The following is a 17,944-nucleotide window of genomic DNA, read 5'->3' as shown; positions in this document are numbered from 1 at the left end:
CAGTTAATTCGTAAAATTAAATATAAGCGATTTATATTTGATTTATGTATATTGGACAAATTAATTATACAATACTGTTGTGTCGGACACGTATTAAGAATTCAACTAACCCGTATTATTAGTTGATGCCTTAAATTCCGATAACCGATAATGATTTATAATGAAACGCGTCGTATACACTTAGCGAGTTTTGGACCGGACCATGAGTTTAACTTAAGGAGAAAATGGAAGCCCATTTCCCCCTAAGTCCATTCGGCCAAACCGAATTAGAGGAACAAAAGGAGAGCTCTCTCCTCCATTCTAACCTAATTCATTTTTGCAAAATAATTAGGGTTTTTGGGAATTGTGCCTCCTAAATTCCGGATCTCTCATCCAACACAAATTCACAAAAACTAATCCCCTCGATATTGCAAGCCAATTAGGGGATTGTCTCTAGCACAAGGGCATTACTCGGACATCTTGGGTGCATCGTTTAGGAGGAGATTTGCTTTAATCTCTCATTGCCTTATTGCACTAGGACCGAAGGTTATTTCTACATCTTTGTCGTTTTTTTATGTTTATCGTTTTATGACAATATTCACATGTAAATTTTGCGTTATAATCCTATATTTAAAGGGCATTATACGGATATTACCCTTCAGAGTGTTTTTCTTCAAGGTAAACAAACAAATTTCTTCAGTTTTTATTTTGTTAAATAATTATTGCTATTATGTCTTCTGCTGACGCCGGGACTAGTAAACCGGCGCCGGGGGGTTCCCCGTCGCGTCTTGATGAGGAGGAGAAGTTGGACGCCCTCCTGATAAGGCCTGGGGGCCCTAGGTCTCCTTCTCCTGAAGTCGATCCTCGGATTTTGGAGGAATGGGAGGATGACTCTGATGTCGATGATGACGCAGACGATTTTGGTGATGATGCTGAAAAGGCTCGTCCCAAAGAGGGGAGGCGGTACGTTATGGATCACGGTGACGTCTGTAAGGTACGCGTTGACCGAGCTTGGTCCCATAAGTTGGCCAGTTGTTCTGGTGAGAAATTTTTCGAGGGCCATTTCTTCTTTGGCAGGGGATACAAGATTGTTATCCCTGAGGAGAGTCAGACCGTCTGTTGCCCCCCGCCGGGCCATACCGGTGTATACATGCGACACTTGGAGTACGGGCTCCGGTTTCCGCTGAACGAGTACGTCATGGCTATCATTAAAGCTATGAACGTCGCTGTGGCCCAACTGCATCCGTTGGCCATGAGGACGATAGTCGGCTTTGTGTGGCTTTGTCTCTTCAAGGGGGAGGCCCCGACGGTGAATTTATTCCGCCGGCTTCATTATCTCCAGCCGTCAATCTCTGGCCGCGTCGGTTGGTACAGCGTGCACATGGAGAAGGGTTATGTCTCTGTTGACAAACTTACTTCTTGCAAAGACTGGAGAGATCGGTGGGTGTACGTTAAGGTGCTTGGGATGACTATCCGCCGCTCATTGCAAAGCACCAAGTTAACTTGCGGTGTGAGACTAAGGCGGAACATGACGGATGGGTCACCGGAAAAAACTCAAGATGGATGCGGCAGGTCCCTCTTAGGGAGGATGAGAGGCTGGCGATGAGGCTCTTTGAGGCGGACAAGAGTGGGGTGCCGAAAAGATAGATTCCCCCAACGCAGATCATTCTTCAGGATGAGCCGCTCTGCCATGTCGGCCTCATACCGGCCTTAGCACAGGGTGAGTGGGGTCGGTATGAGGCCCATCACCACTGTCAATGTTCCTGTTCTTCGAACTTCGATTTAATTCCTCTACTTAATTCTTGCTTTGTTTCCTTCGCAGACTACTTTGGACCGGATTTGTCTGAGGATATCCTCCAGGAGAATGGGGCCGCACAAAGACAAAACCGTTCTTCGACTTGCATCCCAAGGCTCGACCCATGACCGTAGGACGTCGCCGAATGATCTTATGGACCAGCAGCTGAAAAGTTTGAATGTGGTGGAGGCCCAGGCGAAGGTTGTAAGTAACATGCCGCGCCATACGCGAAAAACAAAGCCTTCGGCGGTGATGGCGTCGACATCGGCTCCACCCTCCATCCCCCCTGTTCAGAAGGAGACGGTGGAGATCGTTTATATCTCCAATGGGGATGACTCCGATGAGGAGGAGGGGTCGCCCCTTGTCCGTAAAAAGAAAGCATGCCTTTACCGCCGCCGTTGCTTCGCCTGGCCGACGAGGAAATGCGCCCTTCGCCAAGAAGGCTAAGCACGGTATTGATCTATCATGTGGCTCGGATTTAGCGGTTCATTAGGCACCGCCGTGATGAGCTCTCCCGGCATGTCTATGTATGTTGATACCGATGCTTACTTTAAATTTTGTAGATCGGCCATGATCGGCCGCCGCTCTTGTTGAGCAAAACAGTGGAGGAGAACCCCGCAGTCGGGTGATCATAACGTCGCCATCGACTCTTCATCCCTGGAGGTTTCCCTTTCCGTCCGCGCAGTCGGGTGATCGAAACGTCGCCACCGGCTCTTCATCCGAAGGCTTCCCCTCTCGCCTTGTAGCGGAAAGCGCGAGGTTGATCAAGAGATCGGCGAGGTGGAACGAGCCGACGGTGCTCGTATCATGGAGCAGAGAAGGCGTGGCTCAATCCGCTTTTGAGCTTAATGCCACTAAGAAGGTGGCCACGAAGGCGAAGCTGGATCTTCTCAATGAGCAGAGGCTTAGGGGGGAGGCCGAGAAGGCGCTCTTGGCCGAGAGAAAACTCGGGAGGACGCCGAAAAGGAGGTCCTCTTGAGAGAGCCAAGGCCGAGACCGCTGCGGCCGAAGTTGAAAAGTCGCCGGCGAAGTGTGACCTCGTTCGAGAGGCACGCCGACCTCTATTTCCAGCAGAGGAATGAATTCAGGGAACGGTTTTGATTCGGGGGAAGGTGATTCGGAGCAAGGAGGCCATCATCGAGCAAAAGGAGGACGACATTGAGATGCTCCAAACCAAAATGCTCCCCGACATGTGCTCCGAATTCCGGATCCGGCCGGCAACGGTGCCGGGGAAGTAATTGAGGAGCTCTTCCCTTTTGAAGGTTCCTTTCCGTGGAGCAAATTCGACGAGCTGTTTGACGACAAGCTCGAAGCTAAGGAGAAGGCCGTGGAGAAGAGGGCCAAGGAGGCGGTGAGGGTGAAGATAGAGCAGGAGGCGGCCGAGGAGGCGGCAGCTTTTGCTGAGAAAGCTAAGACGGCCAATGAGGAGGCCAAGAGAATGAGGGAAGCTGAGGCTGCCGAGGCAAAGGCTGAGGCCGCTGAAGCTGAGGCTGCCAGGAAAACCGTTGGGTTGCCTATCGAAGGAGATGATCGGGCTTTGCGGGCTGCGATGGCGAGCAGCAACAGACATAGGGAGATGGTATCCGTACCCTTTTGCCTTTCTGTCTCTGTATTTTGTACAACTTTGGTAGGTTCTTTTGGCTGACCCTTATGGGGACGGCCGTCGTTTGTATTTCTTGTAATTTGTTGAACATATTTAATAAGAGCTCGTTTCTTACGCTCCGGCTTGGCCGAGGTCTTTACCTCATTCCTTTTTCTTGTGCTAATAGTTGAGCGTCTCAATCTGTACTTAACGTTTCCACTTCGTCTCTGGCTCGGCCGAGGTCTTTTCTCGTCCTTGTCTGAGTTTTTTTTTTTTTTTTTCATGTTATTAATTGGGCGTCTCTTTTGTTTCCGCCTTGGCTTGGCCGAGGCGATCTAGAGTGCGTTCCTTAACGTGTAATGCTTCTAAGGCGTTTTGATCGCTTTGCAGTATCAATCGCTACCGGTCGTGACCGTCGAGGTGTTTGTTTCTCGAGGGTAATTGCCATCCTTGCCGGTGTGACGGTGTCGCCCGGCGAGTGCTCCTTGTTATTCGATCGCCGTGGCGTCTACCACTTGGAGTGACCGCGAGGGCGTCAAACCTCTTGGGGTGGCTGCCGTGGCGTCTACTACTTGGGGTGACTGCGACGGCGCTTACTTCTTGATGGAGGCGCCGTATGGCGTCTACCACTTGGAGTGACTGCGACAGCGTCAAACCTCTTGGGGTGGACTGCAGTGGCGTCTACTACTGGGGTGACTGCGACGGCGCTTACTTCTTGATGGAGGCTGGCAGTGGCGTCTACCACTTGGAGTGATCTGCGACGGCGTCAAACCTCTTGGGATCGCTGCCGTGGCGTCTACTACTTGGGGTGACTGCGACGGCGCCTACTTCTTGATGGAGCTGCAGTGGCGTCTACCACTTGGAGTGCTGCGACGCGTCAAACCTCTTGGGGTGATCGCTAGTGGCGTCTACTACTTGGGGTGACTGCGACGGTGCTTACTTCTTGATGGAGACTACCGCTCTTGTCGGTATGACAGTGTGAGCCGACGTCGCTATCGACAGAGGCTGCCGCTCTTGTCGGTATGACAGTGCGAGCGGCGTCACTTCTTGAGAGATCGCCGCTCTTGTCGGTATGAAAGTGCGAGCGGCGTCTCTTGCTTCCTAGTGACTATGGGGAAATGAACATTTTGATGGAAGACTTGGACGATTTTTTATTAGATAAAAACATGCGTCGGGATGCCCACAGCTGTTTTGGACACCTCCGCCGCTACACGGAGTTTTCCCGAGATTACCAGTGTCCTAACAGTTTATCAAAGGCACACCTTCCCGGTCAGCCGCTAGCTACATCCATGAGGTCGCCCCCCGTTGTAAGGATAGACTTTTCCCTTTCTCGATTTCTTTGCTACTTTGAGGGATTGCATGTTGCATCCTCCGGCGGCCTATCCGGACGTTGACCACCTCGTCATTCTCGTCTTTGGAGACGAGCTTATGCGCTTCCCCCCGGTCCGAGACATACATCAGTGTTAGGGCCCGGATGGACATCACTGCGTCGGCCTCGCTCAGGGTGACTCGACCTATGAGAACGTTGTAGGCGGACGAGCCGTCGATGACCACGAACTCAGCTAGGACATTCTTAGCCGCATTCCTTTCGCCGAACGTCACCGGAGTCCGATTGATCCCAGTGGTACCGGGCCGGCCCCAGAAGAAGCCGTACGGTGGGTTGGTGCGGGGGCTCAAGTCCTTGACTTTCGTGCCGAGGCCGAGGAAGCACTCCTCGAACATGATGTTCGTGTACGCGCTGTGTCAATCAGGCACCTCTTGACCAGGTGGTTGGATATGTCCAAATTGACTACAAGTGGGTCGCTGTGAGGAGCGATTACTCCTTCGTAGTCCTTCCTTCCAATGGTTATATCGGGGATGTTGGAAGCAGGGATCGCTGTGTTGGGCACAAAGTTGATGGCCTGATATAGCTCGTTCAGGTGCCGTTTGTGCCCATGAGCGGACCCTCCGTTCTCGTTGCCCCCGATGACAACATGGATCACTCCTATCCGTTCGAAGACGGATTTCTTACCTGAACTGTCGGCGTCAGTCTTTTGGCCTTTGGCAACGTACTTGCCGAGGCTCCCCTTCCGGATCAGCTCTTCAATGGCATTCTTCGATGACGGGCAGTCGTTGGTTAGATGGCCGGTGTGGCCGTGGTACTCAGATCGGCTCGTGTCACCGTCACTTTTTGGCTTGGGGGTCTCTCCCACTTCTGGCCCTCGTTTTTGCTCAGGGCGAAGACCTCGGCGACCGATACGACGAGGGGGGTTTTATCATTATACCGCCTCCGGTGGTACGTTCGAACTCCACCGGTGCCGTCGAGTCCTGTTTCTGGCAGATTTGTCCGACCGTGACCTATTGTTCTCACGGCGTCTTTCATCGGACCGTGACCCGTTGTTGTCACGGCGTCTTTCATCCGGGTTGTCCTCCCGGCGCTCTTCTTTTCGAGTGTTCGGCCTCGCCGGGGCCTACCCGGGTCTTGTGATAGTCTTCTACCTTGATTGCTTGGTCACCATCTTCCGGCGGCATCCAAGCCAGTGCCTCCGCACTTGATGAGCTCATTTTTTAAGTCTCCCCTTGGGAGGCCCTTCATCGGCGCGAAGGCCGCCGATTCGGGATTAATTTCTCGAATCTGTTTGGACCTTCCGTCGAACCTCTTCACATAGCTTCGTAGAGACTCGCCCCCCCTCATGTTTGATAGTTAGGAGGTCCGACGTCTCCACGGCCCTCCTCTTATTGCAAGAGTACTGGGCTAGAAAGGCGTCCCTTAGGTCGGCGTAATAGTATACCGAGCCGTCGGGAAGCCCCTTGTACCAACTTTGAGCCATCCCATGCAGAGTTGTTGGGAAAACTCGGCACCAGACCTCATCGGGCTGCTCCCATACCGACATGTAAGACTCGAAAGCCTCAGCGTGGTCGGCTGGATCACTATCTCCTTTGTATGATAGAGGTGGTAACTTGAGCTTGGTTGGCACCTGGACTTCTAGGACGTAGGCGCTGAGGGGCTGTCTGACCACGTGTCGAACGACACGCGGCGATCGGCTCCTCGCATTCCTAATCCGGCTCCTCCCCTCGTAGCGGGAAGGACTCCTTCTTCGACTCGGACTTCTCCTCCAACTCTGCTGAGTCGAACTCCTCTGGCTCCTTTGGGGTAAGCCTCGTTCGTGCTGCGGGGACGCTGTCCTCCCATGAGTGCGGGAAGGACTTAGGTCTACCACGCCCACTTTGGGCTCCCCCGGCGACTTGACTGGGTCAGCTTCTCCTAGTGCTCCGTTCAAATTTCTCGGAGTCACGTTTTGGGCCCTGGTCTCCTGGATGGTTTCCGCCGCTCTTGTCGGCGTGACAGTGTGAGCAGGCGTATTACTAATTAGGTCCAGGAGCATTTTCAGTTTTGCTACGTCAACCACATGTCCCATGATGGTGACCTGGTTGGGCAAGCGGCGGCGTGTGTCGGTATTATTGGCATCCCGAACTCCGGTTGGATTACTCCGCCGATGGAGGGCTGCACGACTCCAGAATTGTTGAAGGTATCATCTTGGTAGAATGCTGTTTCGTCGGTCACGACTGCGTCTTGTTGTTTCGACATCTTCTTAGCTTTTTGGGTGGGTTTTTGTGTGTATTTTTTGTTTGGGAATGAATGTGACTAGCTTCTAGTGTCTTTCCCCACAGACGGCGCCAATTGTTCCGGGCGTAATTCCAGAGCAAGTATTGTTACCACCCGTGGCTTGTAGAATAATGTCTTTGGTTGAATCCTTCCTTCCTTAGTTGTTCCTCTCGGCCTCTCCTGCAACAATGAACGAACTGAGGGCTTGGCTTTGTGCCAAGCGTACTCACTCCGACGCTCAAGTCAGTAAACTTAAAGGATTAAGTTGTGTTACTTGGCTAGGTATGTATTGTAGAGAGATAAGGAAGATATTACCAGATGAATAGTGTATTCTTAGGTTAAGTTGTGGATCTTTCCTCAATGAAGGTTGAGGAGTATTTATAGACTTTCACCTTTTGTCACGTAGTGGCCAAGTGGCCAAGTGGCTAGCGGTGGAAAGATCGATCTACCCCTCGGCCGAGGGACCTATGGCAGCGGGCGGGCCTGTTGACTCACCGCCGAGGGGTCTTGGATATGAGTACGCGGATATGTGTCCCGGCTGGCAGGTTGCCATGCCGAGACCAGTCGACAGCCGATGGGTCGCATCGGCCAGTTGCCTAAGTCGTTGACTTGCTGTGGGTATCTTTGACCTTGCTCAATATGTTGACTTGGTCAGCGGTGCAGAATATGCCCCATCAGTAACAATCTGTCTTAAAATGAAACTAGTTTTTATATGGTTTTTTTAACTTAATATGTGGTTAGTTTTGTTGAAAATGTAGGTAGGTGTTGGGTATATATTTGGACATGGGTTGTTGTTGAAGAGGAGTCGAATGGGAGGATGAAGAAGGTGACTTTCAGTTTAGGGGCAACGAGCAACAATGGCAAAGACAAGGTTGTTGTTGTTGTTGAAGATGAGGAAGAGCTTTTGTCAGATGAAGAGGAAGGGGAGAAAAGTGAGGCTACAACAGATGAAGATGAACAAGAAGAGGATAGGCGCTCGCCTAAAGAAATAATGTCACGCTTGGCGGGTTAATTTTGGACGTTCTGATTGGCCTTATTTTGGATCTTGTTTATGGTCTTAATTTGGACGTTATTTGTGGTTCTATAATATTATTACTCTCTTTGAACATCCTCTTTAAACTTATTTTAGGACATCACATGTGGATTGTGTGTTTGACATATTTTGTGTTGCCCCTTAGTTAATTGGGCATTATTAGAAATTTGCTTCTGAACAATTGTTCCCAATGTTTGTCAATATGTATCCTGTTAAGGAATTGTGACATTTTCTAAAAATATGTTAACTAATTGGGCATATTTATATCCATATTCGAATTTATGGAAATGATGACGTACAGGAAGTCAATGGTTTATAATTTTTACAATTACGTTACAAATTGTATATGATAACATATTTTCCAATAGTGGCAACTTGACTCACAAACTCTATGTCATGAGAAATACATAGACTAAATTGGTTCCATACAATGGAAAAAACGCCAGTTGTTTACATATTGATCTATTATATTACCTATTTTGAAATGAATACATATTAAGTAAGAATAAAGACATTAAAATTCGAAATGGTAACATATAAACCAGATAGTACATGGTATCATATTGTGCAAGAATGAAGACATTAGAATTAGAATTAGTAACATTACTTGAATTGTATAAGCACCTTGTAAATCCCCTTTGTAAAATAGAAAAATGCAATACGAGTCGACATGCTTATTCATTATGTTACCATTTAAATGTGCTAACAAATTGTGCAATAATGGTCACATTAATTCGCTACATTAAACGACCAATTGAAATATGTGTCCTTAGGCCGGCTTTGTATTGACATTGTGTGATTGCCGCATTCCTCAATTGATTATTACCGTTCTCCGCTTGCCTATTACAATTCCCATGCACACCTTCTCACGAGCATACAAAGTATCTCTCGAGATAAAGGGTGTGCCATATGCCCACCCACTCTGCGAGAAGTTGCCTTTTTAATGCTGAAACCAAGATCATATAAATGTCTCTTATAGAAATCTCGTATATGTGTTCCCATTTTTCTCCTTTCATTCCCAATAGTGACTTCAAATAATCTGTACCTACAGACAATTACAGGGAGACATTACCACTAAAAGTATAGAAATTGATGAGATATAAAACAGACAGTTTATTTACATTATCTGACCTACTTTAGTTGACATGGTGACATTAGGTCGAAAAGGATATACATTATTAGTTTGATTTGGAACATGTGCCTTTAAATTGTCTGTGTACGCATTTGACAGGGTGACATTAACATACTCTAAAAGTAGATACATTAATTATATATACAGTAACATGTGTCTTTTAATAACCTGTTCTACTGCAGTTCACAGGGTGACATTAGGTCGAAAGTATAAACATTATTAGTTTGATATACAACATATGCTTTTAAATTGTCTGGTGTAATGTGTTTGTCAGGGTGACATTAGTACTAAAACTAGAAACATTAGTATTAAAATTAGAGACATTAGTTAGATATACAACATGTATGTGTAATTATTTAATCTGTTATTCTGCAGTTCACAAGGTGACATGTTTTAGTTGACAAGGATACATTAGGTCGAAAATTATAAACATTATTAGTTTGATATTCAACACGTGCTATTTCACAGGACGACATTAGTACTAAAAGTAGGCACATTAGTGAGATATACAACAACCCGTGTCTATTAATAATCTGCTGTTCTGCAGTTCACAGGTTGACATTAACACTAAAAGTAGAGACATTAATATGACATACAACAATATTTGCCTTTGAAGATCTGTAACTAAAATAGTTGAAAGGGTGACATAAACACAAAGATATGGACATCACACCTACAGACTTATATTTAAACTTGTATACTACACTGAAAAACCTATACACCAATATACATTGTGAGATGACAACAACATATTGAACAAAATATTAACTCATTCACAACATAAATAATACCGTCGAATATCTTAGTATTTGATTTATGTTAAGTTGTTCCATATGATAAAAGTAATGATAATAATGATGATAATATGTAGATGATAATAATAGTGATAATAATGATGATAATATGCAGTAAATTCTCGAAAAAAAAAAAAAACTAACAATACATACCTCTTTACTCATCGTATTTTTCCGTCAAAACTTGATAAATTCTAGCTTCATCATCATTTTTTACCTCCATTGGTTGAACAGTTAGGGCACCGTCAATTATGGCATCATCACCTATGTCACCGTCCGCCATTTCTTTTATGAACGGAATTTTTTGAATGTTAAAAATGCAATTGTTTAGAGATCCTAAAATCTAAATGGTAGCAAATAGAGAGGAAATGAATGGAAATTAAGATCTAGATGGTGAGAAGTGAGTAGTGAGGGAGAAGTTTGCATTTAATGGTTGATGTGTTTATTGCAAATATTTAGGATTAAATAATGTTGTAAGTACAAGCTATGAATTATTATATTAGTAGCTTATGGCGCAATTTCATCCAAACGAGTACAAGAAAACAACAATCCAACGACGCCCCGTGGATCTCACGGGCAATAAAACTAGTTATTATATTAGTAGCTTATGGCGCAAGACCCAAACAGCCGTCCTTTTCTTATCAACTACACTAATGGACCCGGTACCCATATAATGTAATATGATATATATTTGACTCGTCGCAAACTTGCGACGAGTATCTCCCTCACAAGGAAGAATTTGTCATAAATAAAATACTATAGTAAGTTTTTACTCGTACAAAAAATAAATCCTGACAGTTGAACATGCACTCTGCAGTCCACACTCAAGGGAGGACCATGTTTGGTCGGTAGATTTATTGCCACACAAAGTAGAGAGGTCAAAACACAGTGATGCACAATCCAAGACAATCTCCTTACTATTCAAGGCCCCCAAATTCCAAAACATTTCATAACCCCCATTAATTGACCAGTTTGCAAGAAAATGCGGAAAAATATAATACGGAATTTCTTATTTAAGAGTTAAGACGGATATATCTGTTTAAAGTTAAAACGGGCAAGTAATATGGATAAGATAAAAATAGACTCCATAGAAAACACAACATATTTATCTTATACGATCAAGTGAGGCGGTATTTAGTCCGTTTTAATGCTTAGATAGACACTACATCTTATTAGCTGTAGCTTTATTGATAACGAGACTTGCAATCTAAATCAATCTCGGATTAAGTAAAGTTAATGCAAATCAAAGATTGTCCCCACAAAATATTTTAAAAAAGTAGACAAAATAGCAAAAATTCTTGTTTGTGACGGCACATATCCGTCACTCTTGAGTGACGGATACCATTTTACCTCACAAAGTACCCACTTTTTCTCTCTCTGCAACACTATTCATGTGGCCCCCTTTCCCCACTAACCCATTTTGTTACCATTTTATCTCACAAAATATCCGCCACAAATGATAACCCGTCACAAAGGAGACCAATTGACAAAATAGATCATCAAGATCCTCAAACAAATCAATTTCCTCAACTGTCCAAATCTCTTGAGATCTTGAGTATAATTTTCCAAATCCTTTGGTATTTGGGATTTGGATTTGAATTTGAGTTCCTGCCTAAATATAAACTAAACCCATCTAGCTCTTACTACCCACATTATTCTCAATTTCTCATTAATTTTTCACTCAATTAATTTTCTTGTTCATATCAATGGATACCCAATTTCATGTTCTAGCTGTTGATGACAGTATAATTGATAGAAAACTAATCGAAAAACTCCTTAAAACATCATCTTTTCAAGGTATTTTTCATTTATTTGTCATTAGTTTTATACTAATTTTACGACTTTTGTTTATACAAGAGAATTTGGGTTTGATTAAAACAGCATGATCTGACATTGTTTTATGTGTATATTTGCAGTTACAGCAGTTGATTCACCAAAAAAGGCACTAGAATTTCTTGGGAATGAATTGGGAATTAACAAGGTGAATATGATAATAACAGACTATTCAATGCCAGGAATGACAGGGTATGAACTTTTGAAGAAGATCAAGGAATCAGAAAAATTAAAGGATATTCCTGTTATTATTATGTCATCCGAGAATATCCCTTCTAGGATTAGTATGTGTTTACGAGATGGTGCCGATGATTTCTTTTTAAAACCTGTGCAATTGTCTGATGTTCATAAGCTTAAGCCTCATTTGTTCAAGAATTGTTGCAGCTTTCAACTTAAAAGCTTGTTGAATTTGCACCCTCTTTCTCAAGGTTGCACATAGATAACATTATGTGGGATGTGACCTGATATAATTTCCGGGTTCAGCTGTATGTCGGACTTTAAATGGTTTGGATGTACGCAGTGTTATCTTAAATTAGTCGCATTATGACAATAAGTTTATTGTCTACAAAGATGCTATTAATCAGCCTGCTGAAGTATCGAATTTCTTAAACAATGATGATCTTAATTAGATTGATCCAGAGGAATTTTGTCAATCATCCTCTTCATTATAGTACATATTAGAATGATTAGGAGGATACATAAACCTACTTATTGGTCTCCGGCGATTTTGTACACTTTTTTTTCGTTGGTTGATCTTCCGACTATGTAACTTGTAGCTTGTAATTCTAAAACAATATTTCCGAATATGAGGAGGTTACATATATGCTTGTCTTGGTTTTTTGTTGTTGCTGCCATCAAGTAGTTGTAAGCTGGGTAATGATTTTGATGGAAGCACATAGATGCTGAATCAAGTTGGAAGTAATAGTTAACTGAATTCTGTGCCATTTACGTCTTATCATAATGTATCAGTCGTATACCCAAACACAGCCATCAGTCAAATTTCAGATGAACCACCGATGCATGTTGGAGTAGCTGAAAACAAACAACCCTAAACGGCTTCAAGTCGTGTTTTTACTCTTGGTAAACTAAGTGGCTAAAAATCCTGTTGTTACTCATAGACAACCTCAAGTGGCTTCAAGTCCTGTCATGGTTTAGTTCAAACATGGGTGGTTATGAAGGGTATAAGTAGGGAGCCGCGACCACAGAATATGGAGCTAAAGTCCACAGAACGGATAAACACCTAAGAGGGAAGGGGGTGAATTAAGTGTACCTTTTTTAAATTTGTTCTTAACTTAGTTAATTGAAAACTTAAGTAGAGAATCTTAAGGGTCCGTTTGGATTGAAGGAATTGGAGAGAAGGGGAGGGGAGGGAAAGGGAGGGATTTAATTTACTTTGTTTGGATAAAAAATATGGGAGAAAGGAAATGGAGGGGGAGAGAAATGAGAGGACTTATTTTCTCTCCTATAGAACAAACTATAATCTTTCCAATGGTGACAAGATTTGGAAAGAAAACATTATTTGGACTCTAATTATATCACTAGCATCCTTCAATCCTCCATCCATTCTTCATCTCCCTCATTCCTTCCCTTCCATTTCCCTTCATAATTTTTGTTATCCAAACATCCACATCCCATTTGCCCTCCCCTTCTCTCCCCTCCCTTCACCTCCCCTCACTCCCCCTCCCCTCCCCTTCCCTCCTAAAATTGTATCCAAACGGACCCTAAAGCCCAAACCTTGAAAAACTTAATAGAATGTAAGTTCACAAGATGGTATATCCGTTTTATGTCACAGTATAGCTGACTGTGACACAGACCTTAAATAGGTACGAACGAGAAATAGTAAAGTGAAAGAACGTAAGAGTAAATGAACAAACAAACGACATTTTTAAGAATTGGTCCAACCTCTTTTCCAAGTCTATGTCCAACCGTTATTTTATTGCTTGTTTAGAAATTTACTTAAACAACTAAACTCTTACAATGAAAATAACCCTGTCATGGTTAGTTCACGCATGAGTGTGTTTGTTGGGTGGGTAGTGTTATGAATAAGGTAAGGGTAGTTTAGGTTTATTACATAAGTTTAAGTCGTAATATCGTATATAGATCGGGTTTTATAAAAACCGTTAGCTTAATCAATATTAGGGGGTAATTTTTAGGATCAAGTGATATTTAAGGGGATTATTTGTAAAAATGGACTTAAAAAGAGTTATTAGTAAAAAACGGTACATAAAAGGGGTTATATACAAAATTCACTTCTTTAATTGAGGCAAACCATCGAACAATTAGAGTGCATTAAAGAAGCAATAAAAAAAGCCAGTACGTACCGCTCTCAAACCAAGGATGACGAATGACGAATGACGCTAACCGGTTTTAAGTTTTGGATTTGAATAGGAGGTCAATGCGGCCAATTGGGTTGGGTCCAGTTGTCCTAGCGGACTATCGGAGTATCCGGTGGAGCTGGTTCGGTTTGGTTTATTACTTAGGTAGACCAATAATTTTTTCTGGCCATATAATGTTGCCTATATACATAAGTTGAGTATATAGATAAAATTTAATGTCGAGTAGTTTAAAATTTTATTGGTTAGAAAATAGTCACAACATCTCTAATTAATTGAAATTTTATTTTGGAATCACATGTGGAAACTAGATATTATTTGTGATTAGTCGTATGTAATAAATGAGTCTTACCCACATGAATCTTGTTGTATGTATTTGTATGGCTAATTAGGATGATATATTGAATCTTGTTTCTTAATCTATCTACATGAGTTAAGGGAAGCATATGGTTTGATAGTATTGTCATAAAGTTAAATTTTTATGTATCTAATTGAGTAAAACTTTAGCCCACAGGTAAGTTTTATGTCTCTAGATTCATATTTGAGAATGATTTACATTGGTAAAACATGATAAGTTTAAAGTCTCAGTTTTTTGTAATAAACATATTATTTATTAAATTTGCATCAATTTTACTGAGAGTTCTATTGATGTTAAATTTGACATTCTTGAATTGAATGGTGATAACTATAAGGTTTGGAAAGAGAGAATGTTACTCCAGTTGGGATGGTTAGATATTGATTATGCTATTCGGAAAGACGAACCACTTAAAGTAACTAAAGAAATCACTAAAGTAGCAATTAATCTTTATGAAAAGTGGGAGAAATCTAATCGTCTCTCCATTATGTTTATAAAGACCAGAATGTGTGCTAGTATTCGTGGTTATGTCGATCAGCATACTAAAGTGAAAGATCTAATTATGGCCATCGATGAGCAGTTTGCAACTTCTGATAAAGCTCTTGCTAGTACCTTAATAATGTAGTTTTCATCTTTGAGGCTCACCGAGACTAAAGGTGTGCATGATTATATCATGCGCATGAGGGATATTGCAGCTCAACTTAAGATTTTGGAAGTTACCATGTCTGACTCTTTTGTGCACTTTATTTTATGCACTCTTCCTCCAAAATATGCTTATTTTAAGATCTCATACAACACACATAAGAATAAATGGTCAATTAATGAAGTTATGGCCATGTGTGTTCAAGAGGAGGGCAGATGTTGATGGAGGAAGGTGAGAAAGTGAACCCTACTGTTGCTTCTTCTTCAAAGAGGCAAAATGGTCACACTAAAGATAAGGAAAAGGTAAAGATTTCAGCTGAGCCAGCCATTAAGAAGGAGTCTACGTGTTTCTTCTGTAAAAAGAAGGGACACATGAAGATGGACTGCATTAAGTTTAAGGCTTGGCTAAAGAACAAAGGTAATTTTGATGTGTTTGATTGTTATGAATCTGATATGGTTAATGTTAATCATAATACATGGTAGATTGATTCTGGAACTACAATCCATGCTTCGAATACCTTGCAGGTTATGACAAACCTAAGGAAACCAGTGGGCAGTGAACTTTCAATCTATTCAGGAAACCAGATTAGTTCACATGTGGAAGCCATTGGGACTAGGGTTGGGCATCGGTCCAAAACCGGATCGGACCGGACCGAAACCGATTTGGACCGGAACCGGAATCGACAAAATTCATGGACCGGGACCGGACCGGATTACAAAAATTTCGGCCCGGGACCGGACCTGAAAAATTCCGGTCCAAGATCGGACCAGACCGGTTGGACCGAAATTACCCACTATTTCAAATTCCGGTAAAAAAATTCCGGTCCATTGGACCGGATCGGACCGGAATAAAAATACAATTTTAAGAAAAAAAATGCAAATAACAATAATTCCGGGCATTCCGGTCCAAACCGGTCCAGACCGAAAAATACCGGTCCCGGACCGGACCGGAAACCGTAATCTTGGAAAATGGTGGACCGGAGACCGGACCGAAATTTTTAATTCCGGTTCCGGTCCACTAGATTCCGGTTCGGACCGGTCTATTTTTCCGGTCCGGACCGGATTATGCCCACCCCTAATTGGGACATGTACCTTAATATTAAGTAGTGGTTTTGTTTTGCATTTGGAAAAGACATTTTATGTTCCAAATTTCTCTAGAAATTTGATTTCAGTATCAAGACTTGTACCTTTGCGTTTTACCTTTAATTTTTCAGACTCTGGATTCAGTATTCTCGGAAATTCAGAAATTATTGGTTATGGTATTTTGTCTGATAATTTATATCGTCTTGAATTGCAAAATAATACCACTCGTAATTCTATGCATGTCAATGCTGGTTTAAAACGTTGTATTATGGATGAGAATTCCTCTATTTTGTGGCACCGGAGATTGGGACATATCTCCATCGAGAGGGTAAAAAGATTAGAAAAGGATGGAGTACTTGATACTTTAGACTTTACCGATTTTGATACTTGTGTTAGTTGCATTAAGGGTAAGCAAACTAACATGTCTAAGAAAGGTGCAAAGAGAAGTTCTAGCCTATTAGAAATCATACATACGGATATTTGTTGTCCGGACATGAACGCTAATGATCCAAAATATTTTATCACCTTTATTGATGATTACTCACGTTATATGTATCTTTACTTCCTTCGTTCTAAGGATGAATCTTTTGATGCCTTTAAATTGTTTAAGGCTAAAGTAGAGAATCTATGCGGTAAGCGCATTAAGATTGTGAGATCTGATAGAGGTGATGAATACTATGGTAGATACACTGAGAACGGACAAGCAACTGGTCCATTTGCTAAATTTCTTCAAGGCCATGGGATTGCTGCCCAATACACTATGCCTGGTTCTCGAGACCAGAATGGTGTAGCAGAAATAAGAAATAGGACATTAATTGAGATGGTGCGTTGTGTGAGAAGTAATGTTAAACTTCCTTCATTTTTGTGGGTTGATGCTCTTAAGACGGCAGCGTATAATATTAAATCGGGTTCCTTCCAAAGCTGTGTCTAAGACACCTTTTGAGTTATATAAAGGATGAAAACCGAGTCTGAGACATATACGCATTTGGGGATGCCCGTCGGAAGGGCGAGGGTTGGTTGGTGCGAGAAATCGAGTTAACTCGACCAAAGGAACCACAAAACAGAGCACATGTTTGTGCTCTCGGGTCTGAACACGGGTCTGGGTGGGGGTGTTTGTGGATGTTTAGGGTCGTGACTAGGACCTGGTTATAGTCTAGGCTAAGTGGCTTGAGTTGTGTGTGAGCTAGGCTTTCGTTTGAGTCGAATTGAGTGATATTTGGGACTGGTTTAAGACGGGTATACGAGCTGAAAACAGAGCATATAGCTGCTCGTGTTGGGTTGTTGGGGGCTATTTTGAGTCGATTTTGAGTTGGGTTTTGGACGTGGCCTGGGCTGTGGATACTGGGGTTCGAACATGGGTTGAGTAAAGGAGGGTGGGGCGAAATCGCGTAGAAAATCGGGTCCAAATTGAGTGAGAAATGAGCTAGAAATCGCGTACAAAGCCGTTGTAAAATCGAGTTCTTCAAACGAATTTAAAACTACGATTCAAAACACTACTTAAAACCTTGAAATCAACTTTAAAATTATTTTAAGAATTTTTCATTTAGAAATAAAAAAAAGTCTCATTTTATTTTATTTATAATAAAACGCAAATTAACAATTTTAAATCAAAATTAAAAACGATAAAATCTCAATTAATCAATTAAATACCTATTTAAACAATTAAATTAATTTCATTAATAAAACCGATAAAATAAATCAAACCGTACCTACATCGCAAATCGACCCACATCTGAGCAGAGTCCATTGTCAATACATATCGTCCTATCATCATCAGATGCTTGTTCACTACTATAG

General features: G+C 42.6%; 1 protein-coding gene across 1 annotated transcript; it reads left to right on the top strand.

The window, feature by feature from the left end:
- The first annotated feature begins 11,420 nt into the window (after positions 1-11,420).
- Positions 11,421-12,553, top strand: LOC141596825 (two-component response regulator ORR10-like). Its single transcript, XM_074417078.1, has 2 exons — positions 11,421-11,698; positions 11,818-12,553. The coding sequence occupies exons 1-2, from the start codon at positions 11,608-11,610 to the stop codon at positions 12,171-12,173; spliced, it is 447 nt and encodes a 148-aa protein (XP_074273179.1). The 5' UTR covers positions 11,421-11,607; the 3' UTR covers positions 12,174-12,553.
- Positions 12,554-17,944: the final 5,391 nt, after the last annotated feature.

This window comes from Silene latifolia, chromosome 8, assembly GCF_048544455.1.
Source record: "Silene latifolia isolate original U9 population chromosome 8, ASM4854445v1, whole genome shotgun sequence".
NCBI lineage: Eukaryota > Viridiplantae > Streptophyta > Magnoliopsida > Caryophyllales > Caryophyllaceae > Silene > Silene latifolia.
Note: the sequence above shows the minus strand (reverse complement) of the source record. Positions and strands in the feature narration are given on the sequence as shown.